The sequence below is a fragment of the Phacochoerus africanus genome, chromosome 2, assembly GCF_016906955.1.
Source record: "Phacochoerus africanus isolate WHEZ1 chromosome 2, ROS_Pafr_v1, whole genome shotgun sequence".
In the NCBI taxonomy this organism is placed as follows: Eukaryota; Metazoa; Chordata; class Mammalia; order Artiodactyla; family Suidae; genus Phacochoerus; species Phacochoerus africanus.
The window spans coordinates 255,455,834-255,476,978 of record NC_062545.1 but is presented as its reverse complement, the minus strand read 5'-3'; the positions used below and the strand labels follow the sequence as shown (position 1 = coordinate 255,476,978).

At 43.2% G+C, this 21,145-nt stretch overlaps 1 protein-coding gene across 1 annotated transcript in view; it reads right to left on the bottom strand.

Annotated features, from left to right (window-relative positions):
• SNX30 (sorting nexin family member 30) overlaps positions 1–21,145 on the bottom strand; it is a 128,631-nt gene that overhangs the window by 35,836 nt on the left and 71,650 nt on the right. Inside the window, exons 4-6 of the mRNA XM_047768175.1 lie at positions 10,683–10,841; positions 5,483–5,678; positions 3,412–3,611 (exon numbers count right to left, since the gene is read on the bottom strand). Of these exons, the coding sequence (XP_047624131.1) occupies positions 3,412–3,611; positions 5,483–5,678; positions 10,683–10,841 (555 nt within the window). The remainder of the gene's footprint in view (positions 1–3,411; positions 3,612–5,482; positions 5,679–10,682; positions 10,842–21,145) is intronic.

Below are 21,145 nucleotides of genomic sequence, written 5' to 3'. Positions count from 1 at the left end.
CAGATCCATGTATGATGCATCAGATTTTCAGTCCAGCAAGGTTACTGGAGCATTTATGATAAGGGTATGTCTCTGTGAGAGACAAATTCAAGAAACCTGAATTTCCAGGGATCGGAAAACTTTATTTTTGTTCACAAAAAAACAGGTCCTATTAACTTTATAAGTAACGTGAAATATTCTGGCTCATTTTAAGCAAGTCAGAATGCCTTTTTTTATTTCAATGTAACTAACATATAGCATTATATTAGACAGGTATACAATATTAGTGATTTGATACTGGTAGATGTTGTGAAGTGATCATCACAATGAGACTAGTTAACATTCATCCCCACATAGATTCACCTTTTTTTTTTCTTGTTATGAGAACTTTTTATTTATTTATTTATTTATTTGTCTTCTTAGGGCCACACCTGCAGCATATGGAGGTTCCCAGGCTAGGGGTCAAATTGGAGCTGTAGCCGCTGGTCTACACCACAGCCACAGCAACGTGGGATCCAAGCCACGTCTACAACCTACCCCACAGCTCATGGCAACACCGGATCCTTAACCCACTGATCAAGGCCAGGAGTCAAACCCGCTTTCCTCATGGATGCTGGTCGGGTTTGTTAACAGCTAAGTCACGACAGGAACTCCGTGATGAGAACTTTTAAGATCCTGGAATTCCCGTTGTGGCTTAATGGTTAATGAATCCGACTAGGAACCATGAGGCTGAGGGTTCCATCCCTGGCCTTGCTCAGTGGGTTAAGGATCCAGCGTTGCCGTGAGCTTTGATGTAGGTCACAGACAAGGCTTGGATCCTCAGTTGCTATGGCTGTGGTGTAGGCTGGTGGCTACAGCTCCGATGGGACCCCTAGCCTGGGAACCTCCATATGCAGTGGATGTGGCCCTAGAAAAGACCAAAAAAAAAAAACCTTTTAAGATCCACTTTCCCAGCAATTTCAAATATTACTAACTATAGTCACCGTGCTGTACATTACATCCTAAGACCTTATTCTGTAGCTGGAAGTTTGCACCTTTTGACCCCTCTTCACCCATTTCTCCCACCCCCACTCCCACTCCGGGATGCCTTGCCATACCCGTTTCAGGCACAGGATGAAACGCACAATGGGTAGATCTCTAATTTTTTTTTAATACAATGCAGTAAAGGAGAACGAGTTGCAAATTTGGAGTCAGAAGCCTCGGTGTTCAGCCTCAGCTTCAAGAATTACCCACAAAGCTGCCTCAGGCGAATGACCTCACATCAGAGTCTTCTCCTGATCATCACCAACCACCACCATCGCTCTCCCCTCACAGAGAAGGAAATTCACACCATGTTCCCTGATCACTGTGAGATCCGGACCCCATCCTGCCTTTGAAAGTATTATTCTTTTATAAAGTGTACATGAGACAGTGATTCATTCTACCAGGAACAGGCTTCATTTTCCACTGTCCACACCTTTCCGGGTATTGACAGCCTTAAAACTTCACACCTAGTGAAACAAGATGGAATGAGAGTGACAGGTATATGAAAGAGTCTGTCATACCATTCTCTCTGGTTTATGTGCTGAATATTTTCCATGTTAAAGTTTTTTTCTAAGTTTTTATAACTAGTTGATTCATTATTTTTTTTAAGTCTTCAAAGTGTAGAATCTTTTCACAGCACCGTGAGTTTTCTGGTTTTCCGTTTTTACAACCCCAGGCTGACGGACAGGTTTCTCTCTCAAGATCTGTGGCAGTCCCTACCCCGGGGGGTCTCCTTTGGAAAGGAGGAAGGGTGACCTGGACACGGGGAAGTTCAGCACTGAGCCACATGTCTCCTTCTGTTGGTCAGGAAGACTGACCCTTTTCTCTAACTGGGGCCACCGTCATAGGAGTCCCCAGAAGCTACACTCTCCAGCCAGTCTGAGGGCAGGCTGGGGAAGTTTCTTTCTTTCTTTTTTCTTTTTTGTCTTTGTCTTTTTAGGGCCGCACCCATGGCATTTGGAAGCTCCCAGGCTAGGGGTCTAATCAGAGCTGCAGTCGCCAGCCTACGCCACAGCCACAGCAACTAGTGATCCAAGCCAAGTCTGAGGCCTACACCACAGCTCACAGCAACACCAGATCCTTAACCCACTGAGTGAGGCCAGGGATCAAACCCACAACCTCATGGTTCCTAGTCAGATTCGTTTCTGCTGCACCACAACAGGAATTCTTGGGAAAATTTCTAATGTGGGCATTAAAGCATTTAATTCATATTTTTGCTCCAAAATTTTACAATGATATGCCTTGGGTTGGTTCTCTGTTCATTCCTTTTACTGAGTAATTAGCCTGTCTTTTAATTAATTAATTTATTTATTTTGCTTCTGAGGGCCACACACATGGCATATGGAAGTTCCCAGGCTAGGGGTCGAATTGGAACTACAGCAGCCAGCCTGTGCCGCAGCAACACCAGATCTGAGCTACATCTGAGCCATATCTGCAACACCAAATTCTTAACCCACTGAGCAAGGCCAGGGATTGAACCTGCATCCTCATGGATACTAGTCGGATTCCTTTCCACTGAGCCATGACGGGAACTCCCAGCCTGTCTTTTTAGTCTTAAGAGTCATGTCCTTCCACTTAGGGGAATTTTCTTGTATTATTTCTTTCATAATTTCCTTCCCTCGGTTGTCTCTGTTCTCTCAGTCAGGAACTCTAATCAGTTAGATGCTGAACCTCTGAGATTAATCCTCTATGACTCATATTTTCACATTTTCAGTACCTTTGCATTTTTGTTCTACTTTCCAGTTACGTGTGTTTGTTTTGCTTTCCAAGATTTCCTCAACCTCAGCTTCCCATTTTACTCTTTGATTTTATTGAAGCAATCATATTTTAACTTCCGAGAGCTTTAATTATCCGATTGTTCTTTTTCCACACCATACTGTTTTTAATTAACAGATTTTATATCTCCTTCAACGGTCAGAGAAGGCTTATTTATAAGAATTTCTTCCAAACTTTTTTTCATTTAGTTCACATACTTGATTCACCTTGTTTTCTTTTTACAAATCTATGAGGTCAGTCCATATGTCTGATGGTACCCACCCAGGAAGAAGGGAATCTGTGCCCCTTGCAAATGCACAATAATAAATCACTTTTTTTTTCTGCTTTTTAGGGCCGCACCTATAGCATATGGAAGATCCCGGGCTAGGGGTCGAATCGGAGCTACAGCTGCCAGCCTGCGCCACAGCCATGGCTGCAGCCACATGGAATCTGGGCCATGTCTTCGATCTACACCACAGCTCATGGCAACACCAGATCCCCAACCCACTAAGCAAGGCTGGGGATCCAACCTGAATCCTCACGGATACTAGTCAGATTCATTTCCACTGTGCCACAATGGGAACTCCAATTACTTTTTGATGAATGATTATTAAGAAGAAAGTACCTAAGTGCCCAAGAATTGAGCCAGCTCACCTTCATGGAGTCAGAGTATAAAATATATTCCCTGAGCACTGGGAGAAAGTCTTCTGTCATGTCGTCTGTCAGCTCTTCCAAGGCTGTAGAGCAGTTGCCGATGCAAGCGGACACACCCTCCAGGGGCTCGGCCAGCTCCCCCTCTAAAGCGCTCCACGTGGAGTACACAGGCCCGTATTCTCTCAGCTCTACAAGGTACTCTAAAGGGGGACGAGAAACCAGTGAAGACCTGGCTGGGTGGCAATCACTGACTGCTGACTGTAGTACTGACCCCATGACCACTGTGGCCCAGAGCCCTCCGCATTAAGATGGGTTTCCCTGACCATGCTCTCGTTTAAACACAACACGCTGACATTTTTTTTTTAAATCTCTAGAAGCTGATGTTAGAGCTAACCTTATAATATCGATCAACTCTACCCCATTATCCTGGGAATAGGATATACAGTAGAAAATGGGGAAGCACAATACATTCTGCAGAAAGTGGTAGGACCTACATCACTGAATATCTTCAAAGAAAACCATCACCCATACAGGGAAGCAATATATTTTTTTTTTCTTTTTAGGGCCACCCCCTCAGATCCAAGCCACGTCTGCAACCTATGTCACAGCTTGTGGCACCGCTGGGTCCTTAACCCACTGAGTGAGGCCAGAGATCAAACCCCACATCCTCATGGACACTAACTGGGTTCTTCACCCACTAAGCCACAGTGGGAACTCTACAATATTTTAACAGGCAATAGAAGCTGAGTTTCATACAGGTTTAGGGAGATGTTTAAGAGGAAAACAAGTAATTAGTCACAATGGGGAAAGGATGGAATTTTAGGAAACAGTTGATGCAAGAAATGTGGTCTTACATTGGCAGACTCACTCTCTCACCCATGCGTCAACCCAACACCTCAGTCCCATCAGAATTAACCCTGTATCATCTTCAGGTGGGGGTGGTACCTAAAGCCATTTCCAAACCACAGGCCACACATGACACCAGCGATGGATAAAGGAGAACTAAAGCACAAGAAACAGAGGAAAATGTTGATTTATTTCCTCCCACAAAGAAAATGTGGCCCAGAGTTCCTGTCGTGGGTCAGAGGTTAACGAATCCGACTAGGAACCACGAGGTTGAGGGTTCGACCCCTGGCCTTGCTCAGTCGGTTAAGGATCCGGCATTGCTGTGAGCTGTGGTGTAGGTCGCAGACACGGCTCGGTTCCCGAGTTGCTGTGGCTCTGGTGTAGGCTGGTGGCTACAGCTCTGATTCGACCCCTAGCCTGGGAACCTCCATATACCTTGGGAGTGGCCCTAGAAAAGGCAAAAAGACAAAAAAAAAAAAAAGAAAGAAAATGCAGCCCATCACCTGTCACCAGGATTCTTGCCATTACAATAAAATGTTGTTGCCGTTAACTGATGGATGACTACTTTTCTATGTGTTTCGCATCATGCGCCAGCATGATCATTAAAGCGGCTCAGGTCTGTCTGACCTACACGTGTGTGACAAGACCAAAAAACGTACAAAAGTGGCCACAAGAGGGGTGGTGAGGCAGTGGTGCCGCCAGCAGGAAGGTTAGAGAAAGGCCTCCAAACTCCCGGGTCAGGAAGAGGGGGGCTGGAAGGACATCAGGGTGGGGCAGGCGAGGCAACATCAGGCCTGAAGGCATCATAACTTTGGCAAACGCAGGTCATCATGCTGGCCTGTTGACACCACCTTTCTGCCCGGAAAGACACCTCACTTTGTTTTTTAAATGTTCATACCGATGAATGAAGGGAAGCTGAGGCAATGTCTCTTAACTTTGGAAGCCAAAGTTAAGAGCGAGCAAAGCAGACAAGCCTGGAGGCTCAGCGTGGTTGTCTGCTGTGGGAAAGCAAGCACAAGGCTGAGGCGGAGGGTGGGGGGCAGAGGGCACAGCTATTCTCTGGTCACAGCCGCCTCCCCGGCTCCCTGTACTGTGCATTAGTTTTATAAGTAAAATGCAGGCTGGTTCTGCCATTCGAGCATTTCTGCAGTTTGAGTCCGCCTGGCACGCGCAAATGCATGTCTGCAAACGCGGTCCCTGAGAAAGACCACAAGGGGGCGCTCACCTATTTCTTCCTTGATGATCCGCTGGGCTATCCGATCGATGGTTCCCAGTTTGAGCGCGAACGTGTCTAAGTACTCGCCTATGGCTGCAAACTCCAGCGGCCGGCTCCTCAGCTTGTAGCCTCCCGTGACATGCTTGACTGACTCGCCCACCCGACTCAGCAACGCCATCCCCTGCTTCTTGTACACGTTCAGGTCCTGAGGATGACACGTGAACAGACAAACTCGAGGGGCTCAGCCACTCCCACGGCCAGGACACAACCAACCAACTCCCATGGGCAGTTTCCTTTGGGAAATGGAGGACTCGGAAAAAAAGGAGCCGAGTTAGGTAAGGACCTGACCACACACACAAACGTGCCCTCTCCTGCCCATCACAACCACCCAGCTCGCACGCCTGAGCTTCCACACCCAGATGGCTTCCAGCAGGCCTGCATGCTGACCTTTCCTATCAGGTTCGCCCACCCAGTATGCTTTCCCTTAAACACGACTGTCCACATATAGTTTCTTAACACGTGACCCCTTCTCCCATCAAAATATCCTAAATTGTCTTTAGGAGAAAAATTCAAGAGCTGAGGAGTTCCCGCTGTAGCACAACAGGATTGGTGGCATCTTTGCAGCGCCAGGACAGAGGTTTGATCCCCAGCCCGGCACAATGGGTTAAAGGATCTGGCATTGTGCAGCTCCAGTGTAGGTCACAGCTGTGGCTTGGATGTAATCCCTGGCCCAGGAATTCCATAAGCCATGCGGCAGCCAAAAAAGAAAAAAAAAAAAGACAGAGAGAGAGAGAGAGAGAAAAGACTCATTCCATTCATTTATTTATATCTCAAGCAAAGCCATACAAGAGAGTAGAGGGTGGTGAGCTGGAGACAGTGACAGAAGTGCAACACAATCCCAGCCAAGGAGGGATTCTGCAAACAACAAAACATTTTACCCTGGATTTCTTGGTCGAAGCATAAATGGGGAATCTGTTGAGCTACCTAATCCATCAAATATAAATATAAAAAGTGTATTAGTCTGCCATGTGAAATAAATTTATTCCTCTCATTAACCTCTAAGAGGAATCCACAGTATCTCTGGGCTGTTCTCTGTCACTTACTTTAATGGTGCCTTCAAAAGTGGTTTGACTTGATGCAGCCACGGCCTTCACTGGTGCCCTTAAATCCACCTTTTCCTGTCTAAGCCTCCCCTGCCAGCCAAGGCCCTTGCCCCATCAGCCAGCCCTTCTCTCCTGGCTATATCTTCGACTTCTAATCCTTCAGCATGTAAAATATACTCAAAGCTGGGAGTTCCCGTCATGGCTCAGTGGTTAACAAACCCAACTAGCATCCATGAGGACATGGGTTCGATCCCTGGCCTCGCTCAGTGGGTTAAGGATCCAGCGTTGCCATGAGCTGTGGTGTAGGTCACAGACGAGGCTCAGATCCCGTGTTGCTGTGGCTGTGGTGTAGGCCGGCAGCTACAGCTCTGATTGGACCCCTAGCCTGGGAACCTCCATATGCCACGGGTGTGGCCCTAAAAAAATAAAATAAGATATATCCAAGGCTCACCCAGCATGAAAACAGCAGCAACCCCCTCCTCTATCACCTCCCTCCTTCTCTCCCCTCTTCCTTTCAACACCATCTGCCTGAGAGAATGTTCTACAGATTCCATCTCTCCTACTAACCTCGTACACGCCAGACAAAAAACATCACCATAGGTACCAGGCTTCCACAAGACCATAACTGACGCCCTGGAGTTCTAGGAATTGCTCCACAGACCATGTGTTTCGGTGCAGGGCCAGCTCCAAAAGGGATCACTGGACTACACAACTTTACTTCGAGTAGAGCTTTGCAAGAGAACCTCCCATCAACCAAGTTCATTAACGTGACGAGTAAGTTACTTAGTCATACCCACCCGACTGCTGTACTCACGCTGCCAATAATGAACACACGGATTTGCACACTGACTCGACACAGCTGATACTAAGCACCCCCACCTCTCCCAGCATTGGTAGCTTCTTCCTAAGGCCACTTCTAGTTTGTGGCAAGACCATGTCATCACAAGGACGAGGAAAGCTTTTGCATTTGCTGTGGCTGAGCATGTCAGTGGCTCATCGAAAGACAAGACCGAGTTATTCCAAGTGTGTGAAAAGATGGGGGAACAGGGATGGGGCGGGGGCGGAGATAGGGAGCTACTGTTTAGTGGGTGCAAAGTTTCAGTTTTGCAGGCTGAAGGAGTTCTGGAGATTAGTTGTACAACAGGGTGAAGATACTTAACACTTCCAAACTGTACACTGCAAAATGGATATGATGGCAACAAACGAATGGATTAGGCAGATGTGGTATATATACTCAGCCAAAAAAAAAAGAACAAAATAATGCCATTTGCAGTAACATGGATGGAACTAGAAGACTCTCATACTAAGCGAAGTAAGAAAAAGACAAATATCATATGATAACACTTATATCTGGAATCTAATATATGGCACAAATGAAACTATCTACAAAAAAGAAACAAACTCATGGACATGGAGAACAGACTTGTGGTTGCCGAGGGCGAGGGAGTGGGATGGACTAGGAGTTTGGAGTTAGTAGATGCAAAAACTCTTGCATTTGGAGTGGATAAGCAATGAGATCCTGCTGTATAGCACAGGGGACTATATCTAGTCACTTATGATGAAGGGTAATGTGAGAAAACACACACACATATATACATATGACTGGGTCACTTTGCTACACAGCAGAAATTGACAGAACACTAAGTCAAATAGAATAGAAAAAATACAAATCTGAAAAAAAAAAGAAACAAAATGGGTACGACAGTAAACTTCACATCATGTGCATTTTTACCACATTTATAAAGAAAAAAAAAAGAAAATATGAGGTTATTTAGTGTATTTACTTCAGCAAGTAAAACTGACCTAAGGCAGGAAGCTGTGTTGTTTAAACAAGCCAACTCCCCTGTACTCACATCAAGTTGGATTTTGAGTGATATTGAAGGGCTTTTTCAAAAGCAAAAAAACCAGTTCTCTGCGCTGTCAGAAATCAGGATACTGTTTACTCTGTGGTGGAGGGAGGTGTGGCAGTGATTGGGAGGGGGAATGAGAGAGGCTTCCAGGATGCTGGTAATTCTCTGTCTTGATATGGGTACCATCAATAAATACACATCTCTCTTTTTTTTTTAAATGGCTACACCTGAGGCATATAGAAGTTGCCAGACTAGGGGTCAAATTGGAATCACATTTGCAACCTATGCCGCAGCTTGCGGCAACACTGGATCCTTGTCCCATTGAGTGAGGTCAGGGATAGAACCCGCATCCTCACAGAGACAACATCAGGTCCTTAACCTGCTGAGCCGCAAAAGGAGCTCCGATATGGGTAGCGACTATAAAGGCGTGTTCATTTTGTGGTCATTTAGAGAGCTGGGATTTGCATACTTTTCTGTATGTATGTTACACTGTAATGACAAAACTGAAGACTTTTAAAAAAATCAGGTCACATTGCTTGGCCCACAGATAAATACCACACACACCAAAAAAAACCAAAAACAAAAAACTTTCCTACTTATGCTTCACACAAATTCCCAATATCCAGGGGGTCTAAGCTTTCTCCCTGGTTGTCTCTCTGCTCAACAAAAATGATGAAACGCGAGGGCCTGCCTGGACGACGAACCTGTCCTCTGGGTGAAACAGGGAGCTGCACTGTGGGAGAACAGAGTGGATTTTTCCTTTGTGGCTACACCGGAGGAACTGTATCCGAGGAGGAGGTCACCAGGAAATACTTATTTTTAAAAAGACCACAAGTCTGGGGACAAGGCTTCCAGGAAAAAGAGCAGATGCATGGGCATGTCATTAAGGAGGCTGCGTGCCAACACTAAAGGACTGCCGTGCGGCTTTTACTGCCTGGAGGATGGCACCCCTCACTGCTATGACCGGCCAACATTTCTCCATTTCGCCCCTTTGAAAAAGGAACCTGGCAAGTACCTGGACCGGATACTCTTGCCAACATGGAATGAAATACCCATGACCTGAATTTGAAAATGTGATACAGGAAACTAAACAGATGGGGCCGCAGGGGAGCTGGCAGGCGAGTCTGAATACAGCCTCCCATTTCTGCAGACAATGAGAGTCCACTGCCTCAGGTTTAGGGCCAGTTCTGCCAACAGGGAAGTTCAGAGAGAGGTCCGTGGATGGCCAGCTTGAGTTTCCATACACAGAACCAGGCAGCTGTGTCAGCTCTACATATGTCCCTGGGAAATGCTTGGAAAATGCCCACCCGCTAGGAACTTGGCTGCAAGCAAGTAACGCTGAACTCCTCTTGGTCGGGCGGCCTGATACCTAGGAAACTGGCCTCATCAGCCACACAGACCCAATTTCACATTCCAGTAACACCCCCTGAGCTACTACCCATGCCCTGAACGTCAGTTTCCTCATCTGTAGAGTTCCTTGGTGGCCTAGCAGGTTAAGGATCCTGGATTGTCACTGCTGCGACTCAGGTTGCTGCAGTGGTGTGAGTTCAATGCCCCGCCCAGAAACTTCCACGAGCCATGGGTGAGGCAGGAAAAAAAAATCAGGCTGTGGGCAAACACTCACAGGGTTCCTGTGAAGAACATCCTTATCAAACACTCAATAAAGGCTCTTTTCCCTTTCATGCCCACTGGTGGTCAGAATGGCCTCACCCAGTAACACTGCCAGTAAGTGTTCAAGGAAACACCCAGCCCTGCTTTTGGCAGGTGCAAATATTCTAACTTCCTCTGTTGCTTCAAGGGGGTATTTTTCTGAAATCTAACATGGAAATCAAGCCAGGACAAGTGGGCACTGCCCAAAAAATAGAGCAATTTTTTTTTTTTTTTTGGTCTTTTTAGGGCTGCACCCACAGCATATGGAAGTTCCCAGGCTAGGGGTCGAATCAGAACTGGAGCCGCCGTCCTACACCAGAGCCACAGCAACACTGGATGCGAACCACATCTTCGACCTACACCACAGCTCCCAGCAATGCCCGATCCTTAACCCACTGGGCGAAGCCAGGGATCAAACCTGCGTCCTCATGGATGCTACTCAGATTTGTTTCCGCTGAGCCATGACGGGAACTCCAGAGCAATTCTATGACAGCCGCTATGGGGGCCCATTCATGAAAGTGGCTTGTGAGAGATCAAAACAGCTTCTAAGAAAGAGCCTGAAGAATGCTAATTTGGGGGGAGAGATATGAAAACATCTGTCCTTACCTTAGCAGTAAGGAAAACATTAAAGTGTTCATTGAAAGAGAGCACAGGATGATCTGTAATTCTTTTCAGGAATTTATCCAAAGCTTTTCTTCTGGTCTCCACAAATTCTTCTGAAAATCGATCCACAACACCTTTCACCACAAATTTCTCAGGAAGTGGCTACAAAGACATGAAGAGAAATATCCAGGTAACTGATAAGAAGGTTTGAAGAAAAACCTCCAGGCTAGCTACTAAGTCCCTAGGAGCCATCTGTCAAGAACAGTCTTTCTTAAGCAGTCAGATCTTTATGTGGTCATCAGCACATTCCCGAAAAACACCGAGAGGGTAAATCACAACTGCCCTGTCGATTTTCTGATGCAAGAAATGAGGAGTTCCCATCGTGGCTCAGTGGTTAACAAATCCGACTAGGCACCATGAGGTTGTGGGTTCGATCCCTGGCCTCGCTCAATGGGTTAAGGATCCACTGCTGCCGTGAGCTGTGGTGTAGGTCACAGGTGCAGCTCGGATCTGGCATTGCTGTTGTTCTGCTGTAGGCCAGCGGCTAAAGCTCCAATTAAACCCCTAGCCTGGGAATCTCCATATGCCGCAGGAGGGGCCCTAGAAAAGGCAAAAAGACAAAAAAAAAGAAAAGCAATACAAGAGTCGAGCATGGTCCCTGGAAGATAGAGAACAGTCCGTTATTACCTACCAGTAAATCCCATAGTACAGTTATCTTTACACATATTGATGCACAGGTGACACAGGGGAAAGTTAGGGCAAAACACAAAAGTCTGAAGGCAGACAACTTCCGCCACAAAAAACTTATTTAACATTTAAGACTCTACTCCCAGTTCAACGGGTAAAAGAATTTGATGACTGAAAAAATAAATATATCAGGGAAACTCATGTATCTAAAAAATACCTTTTCTAAGCCAATTTTTTTGTTTAGGTTTATGCTAACAAGTTCTTAATAATGTAACTTCCTTTAATCCTTACTGAAACAAAGTTCTCTACCATATTTATTTTCAGCCAATATTGGGGGCAATTTAAAACTACCTGGCTGCCAAGGGATCCTTGAGATTTAACCCATTTCCATAGCAACTTGATTAAGAGGCCTTCCTCATTACCGCCACCACAGGGAGAGTATCTGCTGAGGCACAATTGGAAAATGTTTTGGTTATAAAATATTAAAAGGACATTTATGTTTTGAAAAGAGTAAATGGGAGTTTCCACCGTGCCTTAGCGGTAACAAACCCAACTAGTAACCAAGAGGACGAGGGTTCGACCCCTGGCCTCCCCCAGCGGGTTAAGGATCCAGCTTTGCCGTGAGCTATGGTGCAGGTCATAGATGCGGCTCAGATCCTGCCTTGCTGTAGCTGTGGTGTAAGCCGGCAGCTGTAGCTCCGATTTGATCCCTAGCCTGGGAACTTCCATATGGCATGGGTGCAGACCTAAAAAGACAAAAAGGGAAAAAAACAAAAAAGAGTAAATGATCCAGGATTCATTTCTCCAAAGAAGATACACAAATGGCCAAAATGCACATGAAAAGATGTTCAACATCATTCGCCATCAGGGAAATATGAATCAAAGTCACAGTGAGACTCCACTTCACACTCTGACGTGAGAGTCAGAGACAGAGAAAGACAGGAAAGGAGAAGAAAAGGACAAGTGCTGATGAGAAGAGAGAAAAACTGGAGCAAGTATTTAAGTCTTAATACAAGTTATTAAACTCTGTCAATAAACACTTTTTCTTCTAAGTTACAAATCTCCAAGTACATGTGTATGGGTGCACACGTGTGTGTGTGCGCGCACACACACACACACACACACACAAAATGCAAAATAAGACAAAGGAACAAGGACTTAGGCAACCCAAAAAGTGGAATCCTCAGCACTCAGAGTGGGAAAGCCAAGAAGCAACCCAGATTTATAACAAAAACCTTTCGAATGTTTTGGAACCAGCAACACCAGCACCCTTGGAAATGAAGCACTTGGGTATGAGAGAATTCAACAGCCTCCACTTGAAGAGCTGTGGAACGTCCATATATTTGTTTTCTTTTCCATTGTGGTTTATTTTAGGATACTGAATATACTTCCTGTTATACAGAAAGACCTTGTTGTTTATTTTATATATTATATATGTATCTGCTCATCCCAAACTCTTAATTTATTCCTCCCCCACTCTCTTTGCGCTTTGGTAACCATAAGTTTGTTTTCTGGGTCTGTGAGTCTGTTTCTGTTTCATAAATAAATTCATTTGTGTCATATTTTGGATTCCACATATAAGTGATATCATATGTATCTATCTTTCTCTTTCTGACTTACTTCACTTGGTATGGTAAATCTCTTGGTCTATCCATGTTGCTGCAATTGGCATTATTTCATTCTCTTTATGGCTGAGTAATATTCCATTGTGTGTATGTGTACACACACACACACACCACACCTTCACCCATTCATCTGTCCATGGACATTTAGGTTGCCTCCATGTCTTGGCTATGGTAACAGCCCTACTGTGAACACTTGGGTGCGTGTATCTTTTCCAATTAGAGTTTTCTCCAGATAATATGCCCAGGAGTGGGCGTGCTGGATCAAATGGCAACACTATTTTTAGTTTTTTAAGGAATCTTCACACTGTTTTCCATAGTGGCTGCACCAATTACATTCCCACCAACAGGGTAGGAGGAGGGTTCCCTTTTCTCCACACTCTCTCCAGCAATTGTCTTTCATAGACTTGGAAAGTCAGTACGTTTTAGTTCTCAAGATTAAAGACTACTGGGTACCATCTTTGTCTCTATGCCTCAGGTCGCTGCAGAGAACATCCTCCTCCCCAAAGCTCACTCCTCCATCTGTGTCCTTGACCCACAAGCTCACTATCACGCGCCTGCCATCAATTAATTATACCTTCTCTGCTATGTACCTTCACTACCTCCTCCACATCCCACTCTATGTCAAGTGTATGAAAACATGGTTGGCTCTCTTTCTTTTTTTTTTTGTCTTTTTGTCTTTTTTGTTGTTGTTGTTGCTATTTCTTGGGCCGCTCCCGCGGCATATGGAGGTTCCCAGGCTAGGGGTCCAATCGGAGCTATTGCTACCGGCCTACGCCAGAGCCACAGCAACTCAGGATCCGAGCCGCGTCTGCAACCTACACCACAGCTCACGGCAACGCCGGATCGTTAACCCACTGAGCAAGGGCAGGGACCGAACCCGCAACCTCATGGTTCCTAGTCGGATTCGTTAACCACTGCGCCACGACAGGAACTCCGGTTGGCTCTCTTTCTACCTGAAAAAAGAAAAAAACTATCTCTTGACCTTAAATCTCCCCCACAGTCCTTCCTGTCTCATTCAATCTTCCTGAAAAGAATCACTCTCCTATATTTCCACTCTTTCCCTTGATTTCTCAACCCCACCCTTTTCTCAGCCCAAAACAAAGCCGTTTTTGGTACCGCCTTCAATGCTGCGTTTCTCTGCCTTATCCCCGCCCAGTGCAGAAACCACTCTTTTAAAGATGATTGACGACTTTCTAATTACCAAATCTGGTGGATATTTTTCTATTCTTATCTCAAGGGTCCTGTTGAGCATTCTCTAATTTGTTTATGCTGAACAGGACTTAGGAAAAAGGCCTAATGAGCAAATCAGTAGTTAGGTGGGCATCACATAACATAACAGATAACCTACTGAAAAGAGTTACCCGGTCTTCGGATTTAGTACATTGAACTTTATGTTTAATGAATCAGGGAAGCTTGCTATTTAAAGGAACCCTGGGGTGAATCCTTCTGCAAACAGAATTTCCTTCTGTAATAAGCATTATTATTGCCAAACATACATGGCTTCATAAATTTAGTTCTTCCTATTTCAAACTTCCTTAAAGAGACACACCTACTCTCTGCTTCACCTTTATAGTTACCTCCTGGGTTGTTTATGCATAGGAATCTGGGTTGCTGGTAAAATCAGGTCAACTATACTCCATAAATGAAATAATACAAGTGAAGAGCTCCAGAGAGCTCCCAGCACATGAATATCAATTAGTTCTATTAATTTGTAAATACTGAGGACAAAGCAAAAAGGGAAGTGGACTAAAGGGTAGAACTTCCATGTGCATTCCAATCCAAAATATTTTTAAATTTAAGTTGATTTACAATGTTGTCCCAATTTCTGCTGTACAGCAAAGTTCTTTCTTTAATATTATTTCCATCATATAGTTCCCTGTGCTATACGGTAGGGCCTTATTGTCTATCATTCTAAGTGTAACAGTTTGCATCTATTAACCCCAAACTCCCCGTTCATCCCACTCTCTCCCCTGTGCCCCTTGACAACCACAAGTCTTCTCTCCATGTCTGTGAGTCTGTTTCGGGGGGGGGGGGGGGGGAGTTGTTTTGTTTTGTTTTGATTATTGTCTTTTTAGGGCCGCACGCACACTGCAGATGGAGGTTCCCAGGCTAGGGGTCCAATTGAAGCTGTAGATGCTGGCCTACACCACAGCAACGCAGGATCCAAGCCAAGTCTGCGACCTACACCACAGCTGAGGGCAAGGCCGGATCCTTAATCCATTGAGCGAGGCCAGGAATTGAACCCGAGTCCTCGTGGATGCTAGTTGTGTTCGTTAACCACTCAGTCACAACGGGAACTCCCTGTTTCTGTTTTGTAGATTGGTTCATTTGCTCTGTATTTTAGATCCCACATATAAGTGATATCATACACTCTGTCCCTCTCTTTCTGACTGACTTTAGTCAGTATGATAATCTCTAGTTGCACCCATGTTGTTAAAAATTGGCATTATTTCATTCTTTTTGTGGCTGAGGAGTATCTCATTGTGTATATGTACCACATCTTCTTAATCCATTTCTCTGTCCGTGGGCATTTAGGTTGTTTCCATGACTTGGCTATTGTGAATAGTGTTGCTATAAACATAGGAGTGCATGCATCTTTTTGAATTACAGTTTTGTTGGCTATATGCCCAGGAGTGGGATTGCTAGATCATGTGGAAGTTCTGTGTTTAGTTTTCTGAGGAACCCGCATGCTGTTTTCCATAGTGGTTGCACCGACTGACATTCCCACCAACCATGTGGGAGGCTTCCCTTTTCTCCACACCCTCTCCAGCATTTGTTTTGTAGATTTATTGATGATGGCCACACTGACGGGTATGAGAGGTGAGACAGTACCCAATTTTAGTCTGAATGTATTTCTCTACTAATTAGTGATGTTGAGCATTTTTTCATGTGCCTATTGGCCACCCACATGTCTTCTTTGGAGAAATGTCTATTGAGGTCTTCTGTCCAGTTTTCAATTGGATTGTTTGTTCAAAATATTTTTTAAAATCACCTTGGCCAGGAGTTCCCATTGCGGCTCATCAAAAAGATACATGTCCATGCACCCCAATTTCACTGCAGCAACTATTTACGACAGCTAAGGCATGGAAGCAACCTAAATGTCCACTGACAGAGGAATGGATGAAGAAGATGTGGTACATATATACAATGGGATATTACCAGTCATAAAAAAGAACGAAATAATGACATTTGCAGCAACATGGATGGACCTAGAGATTTATCTTACTCAGTGAGGTAAGTCAAAGATCATATGATATCACTTATATGTGGAATCTAATAGAAAGTGATACAAAAGAAATTTTTTAAAAACAAAAAAAAAAACAGATTTCAAAACCAACCCTCTGGTTGCTATAAGGGAAACCGTTAGGGGAGGGCAGAATTGGGAGGGTAGGAATAACATAAACACACTACTGTATAAAATAGATGATTAATGAGAACCTACTGCATAGCACAGGAAAAGCCACTCAATAGTTTGTAATAACCTATGTGGGGAAAAAAAAAATAGATATATGTATAGCTGATTCACTTTGCTGTTCACCTGAAACTAATACAACACTATAAATCAACTATACTCCAATAAAATTAAATTTAAGAAAAAAAAAGATGAGTTCCCATTGTGGCTCAGTGGTAACGAATCTGACTAGTATCCACAAGGACGAGGGTTCGATCCCTGGCCTCACTCAGTAGGTTAAGGATCCGGCATTGCCGTGAGCTATGGTTGCAGATTCGGTTCAGATCTGGCGTTGCTATGGCCATGGTGTAGGCCAGCAGCTACAGCTCCAATTAGACCCCTAGCCTGGGAACTTCTACATGCCATGGGTACGGCCATAAAGAAAAAAAAAAAAAAAGCCAAAAAAAATCATTAAAAAAAAAAGAAATGGAAATAAATAAAAATCACCTCTGATACCATTTCAAACCCACTAGGATGGTTTCTATTAAAGGGGGCAAAAGGAAAGTAAGAAGTGCTGGCAAGTGTATAAACTGGAACCCTCACACCCTGCTGGTGAGGATGGAGAATGGCACAGCCACCGGGGAAAACAGCGTGGCTGCTCCTCCAACACTGAAACCTAGAATCATCCCATGACCCCACATTCCATTCCTTGGGATTGAAAGCCAGTGTTCAAACGAAAATGTGTACAACAAATGCTCGTGCACATTCTTCGTAATATTTGGGCTGGGGGAACAGGGACTGGGAAGTGATTGCGTAATAGGAATGGGGTTGCTCTTGGGGGCGATGAATATGTTCCAGAATCAGACAGCGGTGGTGACTGCAAAACACTGTTCGGGAGAATTTTATGTTACGTGAATTGTACCTCAATTTAACAAAAAGACGTAACAGTGGAAAGAGGGGGCAGAGAGGAGAGGCGATGCTATGGTTCGGGCTCTGAGGACAGAGGAAGGGGGCCTGGGCCAGGGAAGGCAGGCAGCCTCCTAGAAGCTGGAAAAGGGGAGGAACAAATTCTCTCCCAGAGCCTTCAGAAGGGACATGGCCCTGCCGATACTTTGATATTAATCCACTGAAACTGAGTCGGACTTTTGATTTCCAGAACTACATATAATCGAAAAAAATTTTAAGTCACTTTAAAAACAAACAAACAAACAAAAAACATCTGGTATGGGCATAGGGGGTGACTAGGGACAGAGATGAAACAAGACAGTTCACAAGCTGATAAATGCTGAAACTGGGTGATGAGTACATGAGGGCTGAGCTGAATCTCTCCACTTTGGGATGTTTGATATTTTCCATAATTAAAAAGCTTTTTAAAAACTATATATTCATATATATGCTGGAACCTTCAAAAAATCCCATTTGCAAAGCATTACAATAACCCATTAAATATTTCAAGGTTGGTTTAATCTTAGAATATTTACATTTTGATAGCACTTGATACTTTGGTAAAGTGCTTCACATATATTTTACATTAGTTTGTAAGAAAGTATTTTATAATCTATGAAACAAAAGTATATTATAATCTATGAAACAAAAGCATAGTAGCTTGTTGCAGCAAAGTTACTATTCCTGGGCAGGAAATCTGGACAAAGACCTCAACTGCTCCATCTTGGTATGTCCAATTTCCTCTCATCAGCTTTTAAACTGCCTCTTCTAGCCAATTCAACAAATATTTAGAGCACATCCACTACACGACCAGAAACTACTTTTCCTATTCATAGCAAACCAACAGAAAATATTGCTCCCAACCAAAAATAAAAGAACATCAGGAATAAAAGAAAAATTTGCCATTTGCAACAACATGAATGCACTTGGAGGGTATTATGCTAAGCAAAATAAGTGAAAGACAGAGAAAAATACCGTATGATATCTCTTAGATGCAGAATCTAAAAAATACAACAAACTAGCAATATAACAACAACAAGAAAAAGAAACAGACTCACAGATACAAAGAACAAACACGCAGCTACCAGTGGGGGAGAAAAGGGGGGAGGGACAAAATAGGGGGAGGGGATTAAGAGATACAAACTATTATGTATAAAATAAGCTAAAAGGATATACTGTACAATAAAAGGAATATAGTCAGTATTCTATAATAACTATAAATGGAATATAGCCTTTAAAAATTGTGACCACTACATTGTGCACCCATAAATTATATTTTATAATAAAGTTTAAAAAAACACTTTGTCCTAATTAAGAACAATCACCAAGCCTGATTAAATTCAAGGCACTTGAAAGTTCAACCAATGATTCACTGCTTATTAACTTACCTCCTGAGTAAGCTAAAAGCATGTATACTTAACAGGACAAAAATAAAAAGAGCCCACTAGAAAGTAAAGTTAGACATTTTACGGATTATCTCATGTTAAGAAAAACAACTGCTGCATTACAAACTTCTTCCTATTAATTCCTATGAGTTTACCACTGCCCAGAACAAAACCGGGTCCACAGTAAATACAAATGCACCCCTCCAGCAAAGCTCCCTTCATGAAAACTGAAGCCAACATTAAATTTCCAAGTGAAATTAAAATCTAAAGAGCTTAATAAATGTATTTACTTCGTCTCCACAATCTATCTGTGCCCATCGAGTCAGGAAAGCTATCAGCTGTGTAATTAGTTGTGCACCAGTAAATGAAGCAGTGTTAAAACCAACTTCTGAGAAAAAAAATAATAAACTAAAAACAGAAAGTTTTAAAAAAATAATTAAAAGAAAAAATAAACTAAAAACCATGTCACAGTGAAGATTCTCTGGTGGCTCCAACTGTTACATAATCCAGAAAAACAAAGTGAATTGCCATTATGAGATGACAAACATATGCATCCAGCACAATTCAAGAGTTTTAGGATGGCATGTGAAGAACACCTGATTATTTCTTTCTGATTTTAAAGTTCCAGGGGAAAAAAAAAAAAAAAGCTGCATAAAAAGAGAGAAATCTATTGCAACACCATATGATCCTACTCAGGCAAAGCCACAATCGGCTTAGGAAGTAAGGGGTTGGGTTTCCCTGGTAGAGTCCCAGAAGCTGCCAAGTTCAGAGCCACAAGAGCTGGAAACAGGGCAGGTCTCAGGACACCAGTGGGAGAGAAGCAAAGGAAAGAATGCAGGGGCCTCCCCAGAACTACAGTCTGGCTGGCGTTCACCTACAATTTCACATGGCTCCAATGAAGCCCAAATAAAGTGGGAAATTTATCTCCATGCTCCCAACATAAGCAGCAGACTCTGAAAGTTCCGGAATTCTCACATATTTTTAACCATAGCTGACTTAAAACTGGCACAAAGAAACCCCAAGAGCAAGAACCCACCACCATCCCCTAATTTTCCAACTGATTCAAAGGATTCTAAAGTTCATCTTAAAAAAATAAAACATGCCAATACACCGAAAAAACTCTGAATACAAAAAATATTGGGAGGTGTGTGCAGAGATGGGAATCTACCCAACCAGGAAATAATCTATAAGCTTATTCACAAGCGTAGCAGGGACATAATACTAAAGAGATCAACAAACCAAAAAGAATAGCCCAAGAATGCACAAATCTAATGCACGACCTAGCCTAACACACAAACTAGGATAAAGGCAAGCTGTCCCAGAACCACTTCTGTAAAGAATCAGATCCTACCATCTCACGCCAGAATAAATCCTAGATTTAAGCATAAAAGATGAGGACATTAAAGTAACAAAAGAAAATACAGAAAAAAAAATTTTAACATCCTAGGTTAGAAACGAGGTTCAAAGCCAGAAACTATAAGGGAAAAATAAACTTGCCGGGAAGGAAGGGATGTTATCTTTCACGGAGTCAAGTCGAAGATCAACCACAACATGAGAGAAAACACTCTCAACTGGGTTAATTTCCTTTGCAGATATGGAGTGTGTACAAACCAATAAGAAAAACTAAGAGGCAACTCATAAAAGAAATACCAACGTTTAATTAAGTCACAGGAAGATAATTCAGCCTCACTGATTAAAAGACATGAAAACAATTTCAAATGAGTTCAATGGATTAAAGACCTAAATGTAAGAGGTAAAATTATAAAAATTTTACAAGACAACATAGGTATAAACCTATGTGATCTACAATTAGGCGATGGTTTCTTAGCTAAAAACACCAAAAGCACAAGCAAATAAAAAGATACATTGGACTTCATCAAAATTTAAAAACTTTTATACTTCACAGGATACCATTAAGAAAATAAAGCGACTACTAAATGGGATGAAATTTTTGCAAATCATTTATCTGAGAAGGGACTAGTATCTCGATTATATGAAGAACCACTATAACAATAACCAAAACAATTTTTATTATTCTGCCAATTTTGCCAATTTTTAAACAGCAAAAGATCTGAACAAATATTTCTCCAAGGAAGATAACAAATGACCAACAAGCACATTAAAAAAAATTCAACATCACAGCCGTCACAGAAACGGGAATCAAAACAACCAGGAGATACCACTTCACACCCACTAGGGTGGCTATTACCAAAAAGAAAGATAATAACCAGTGTTGGTGAAGATGTAGAGAAAACGGAACCCTCATACACGGCTGGCGTGAACGTAAAATGATGCAGCCACTTTGGAAAATAGTCTGACAGTTCCTCAAAAGGTTAAATATAGCATTATGTATGATTTAGCAATTGTATTCCTACACAGATACCTAAGAAAAATGAAAATATATGTCCACACAAAAACTTGCAGCATTACTCG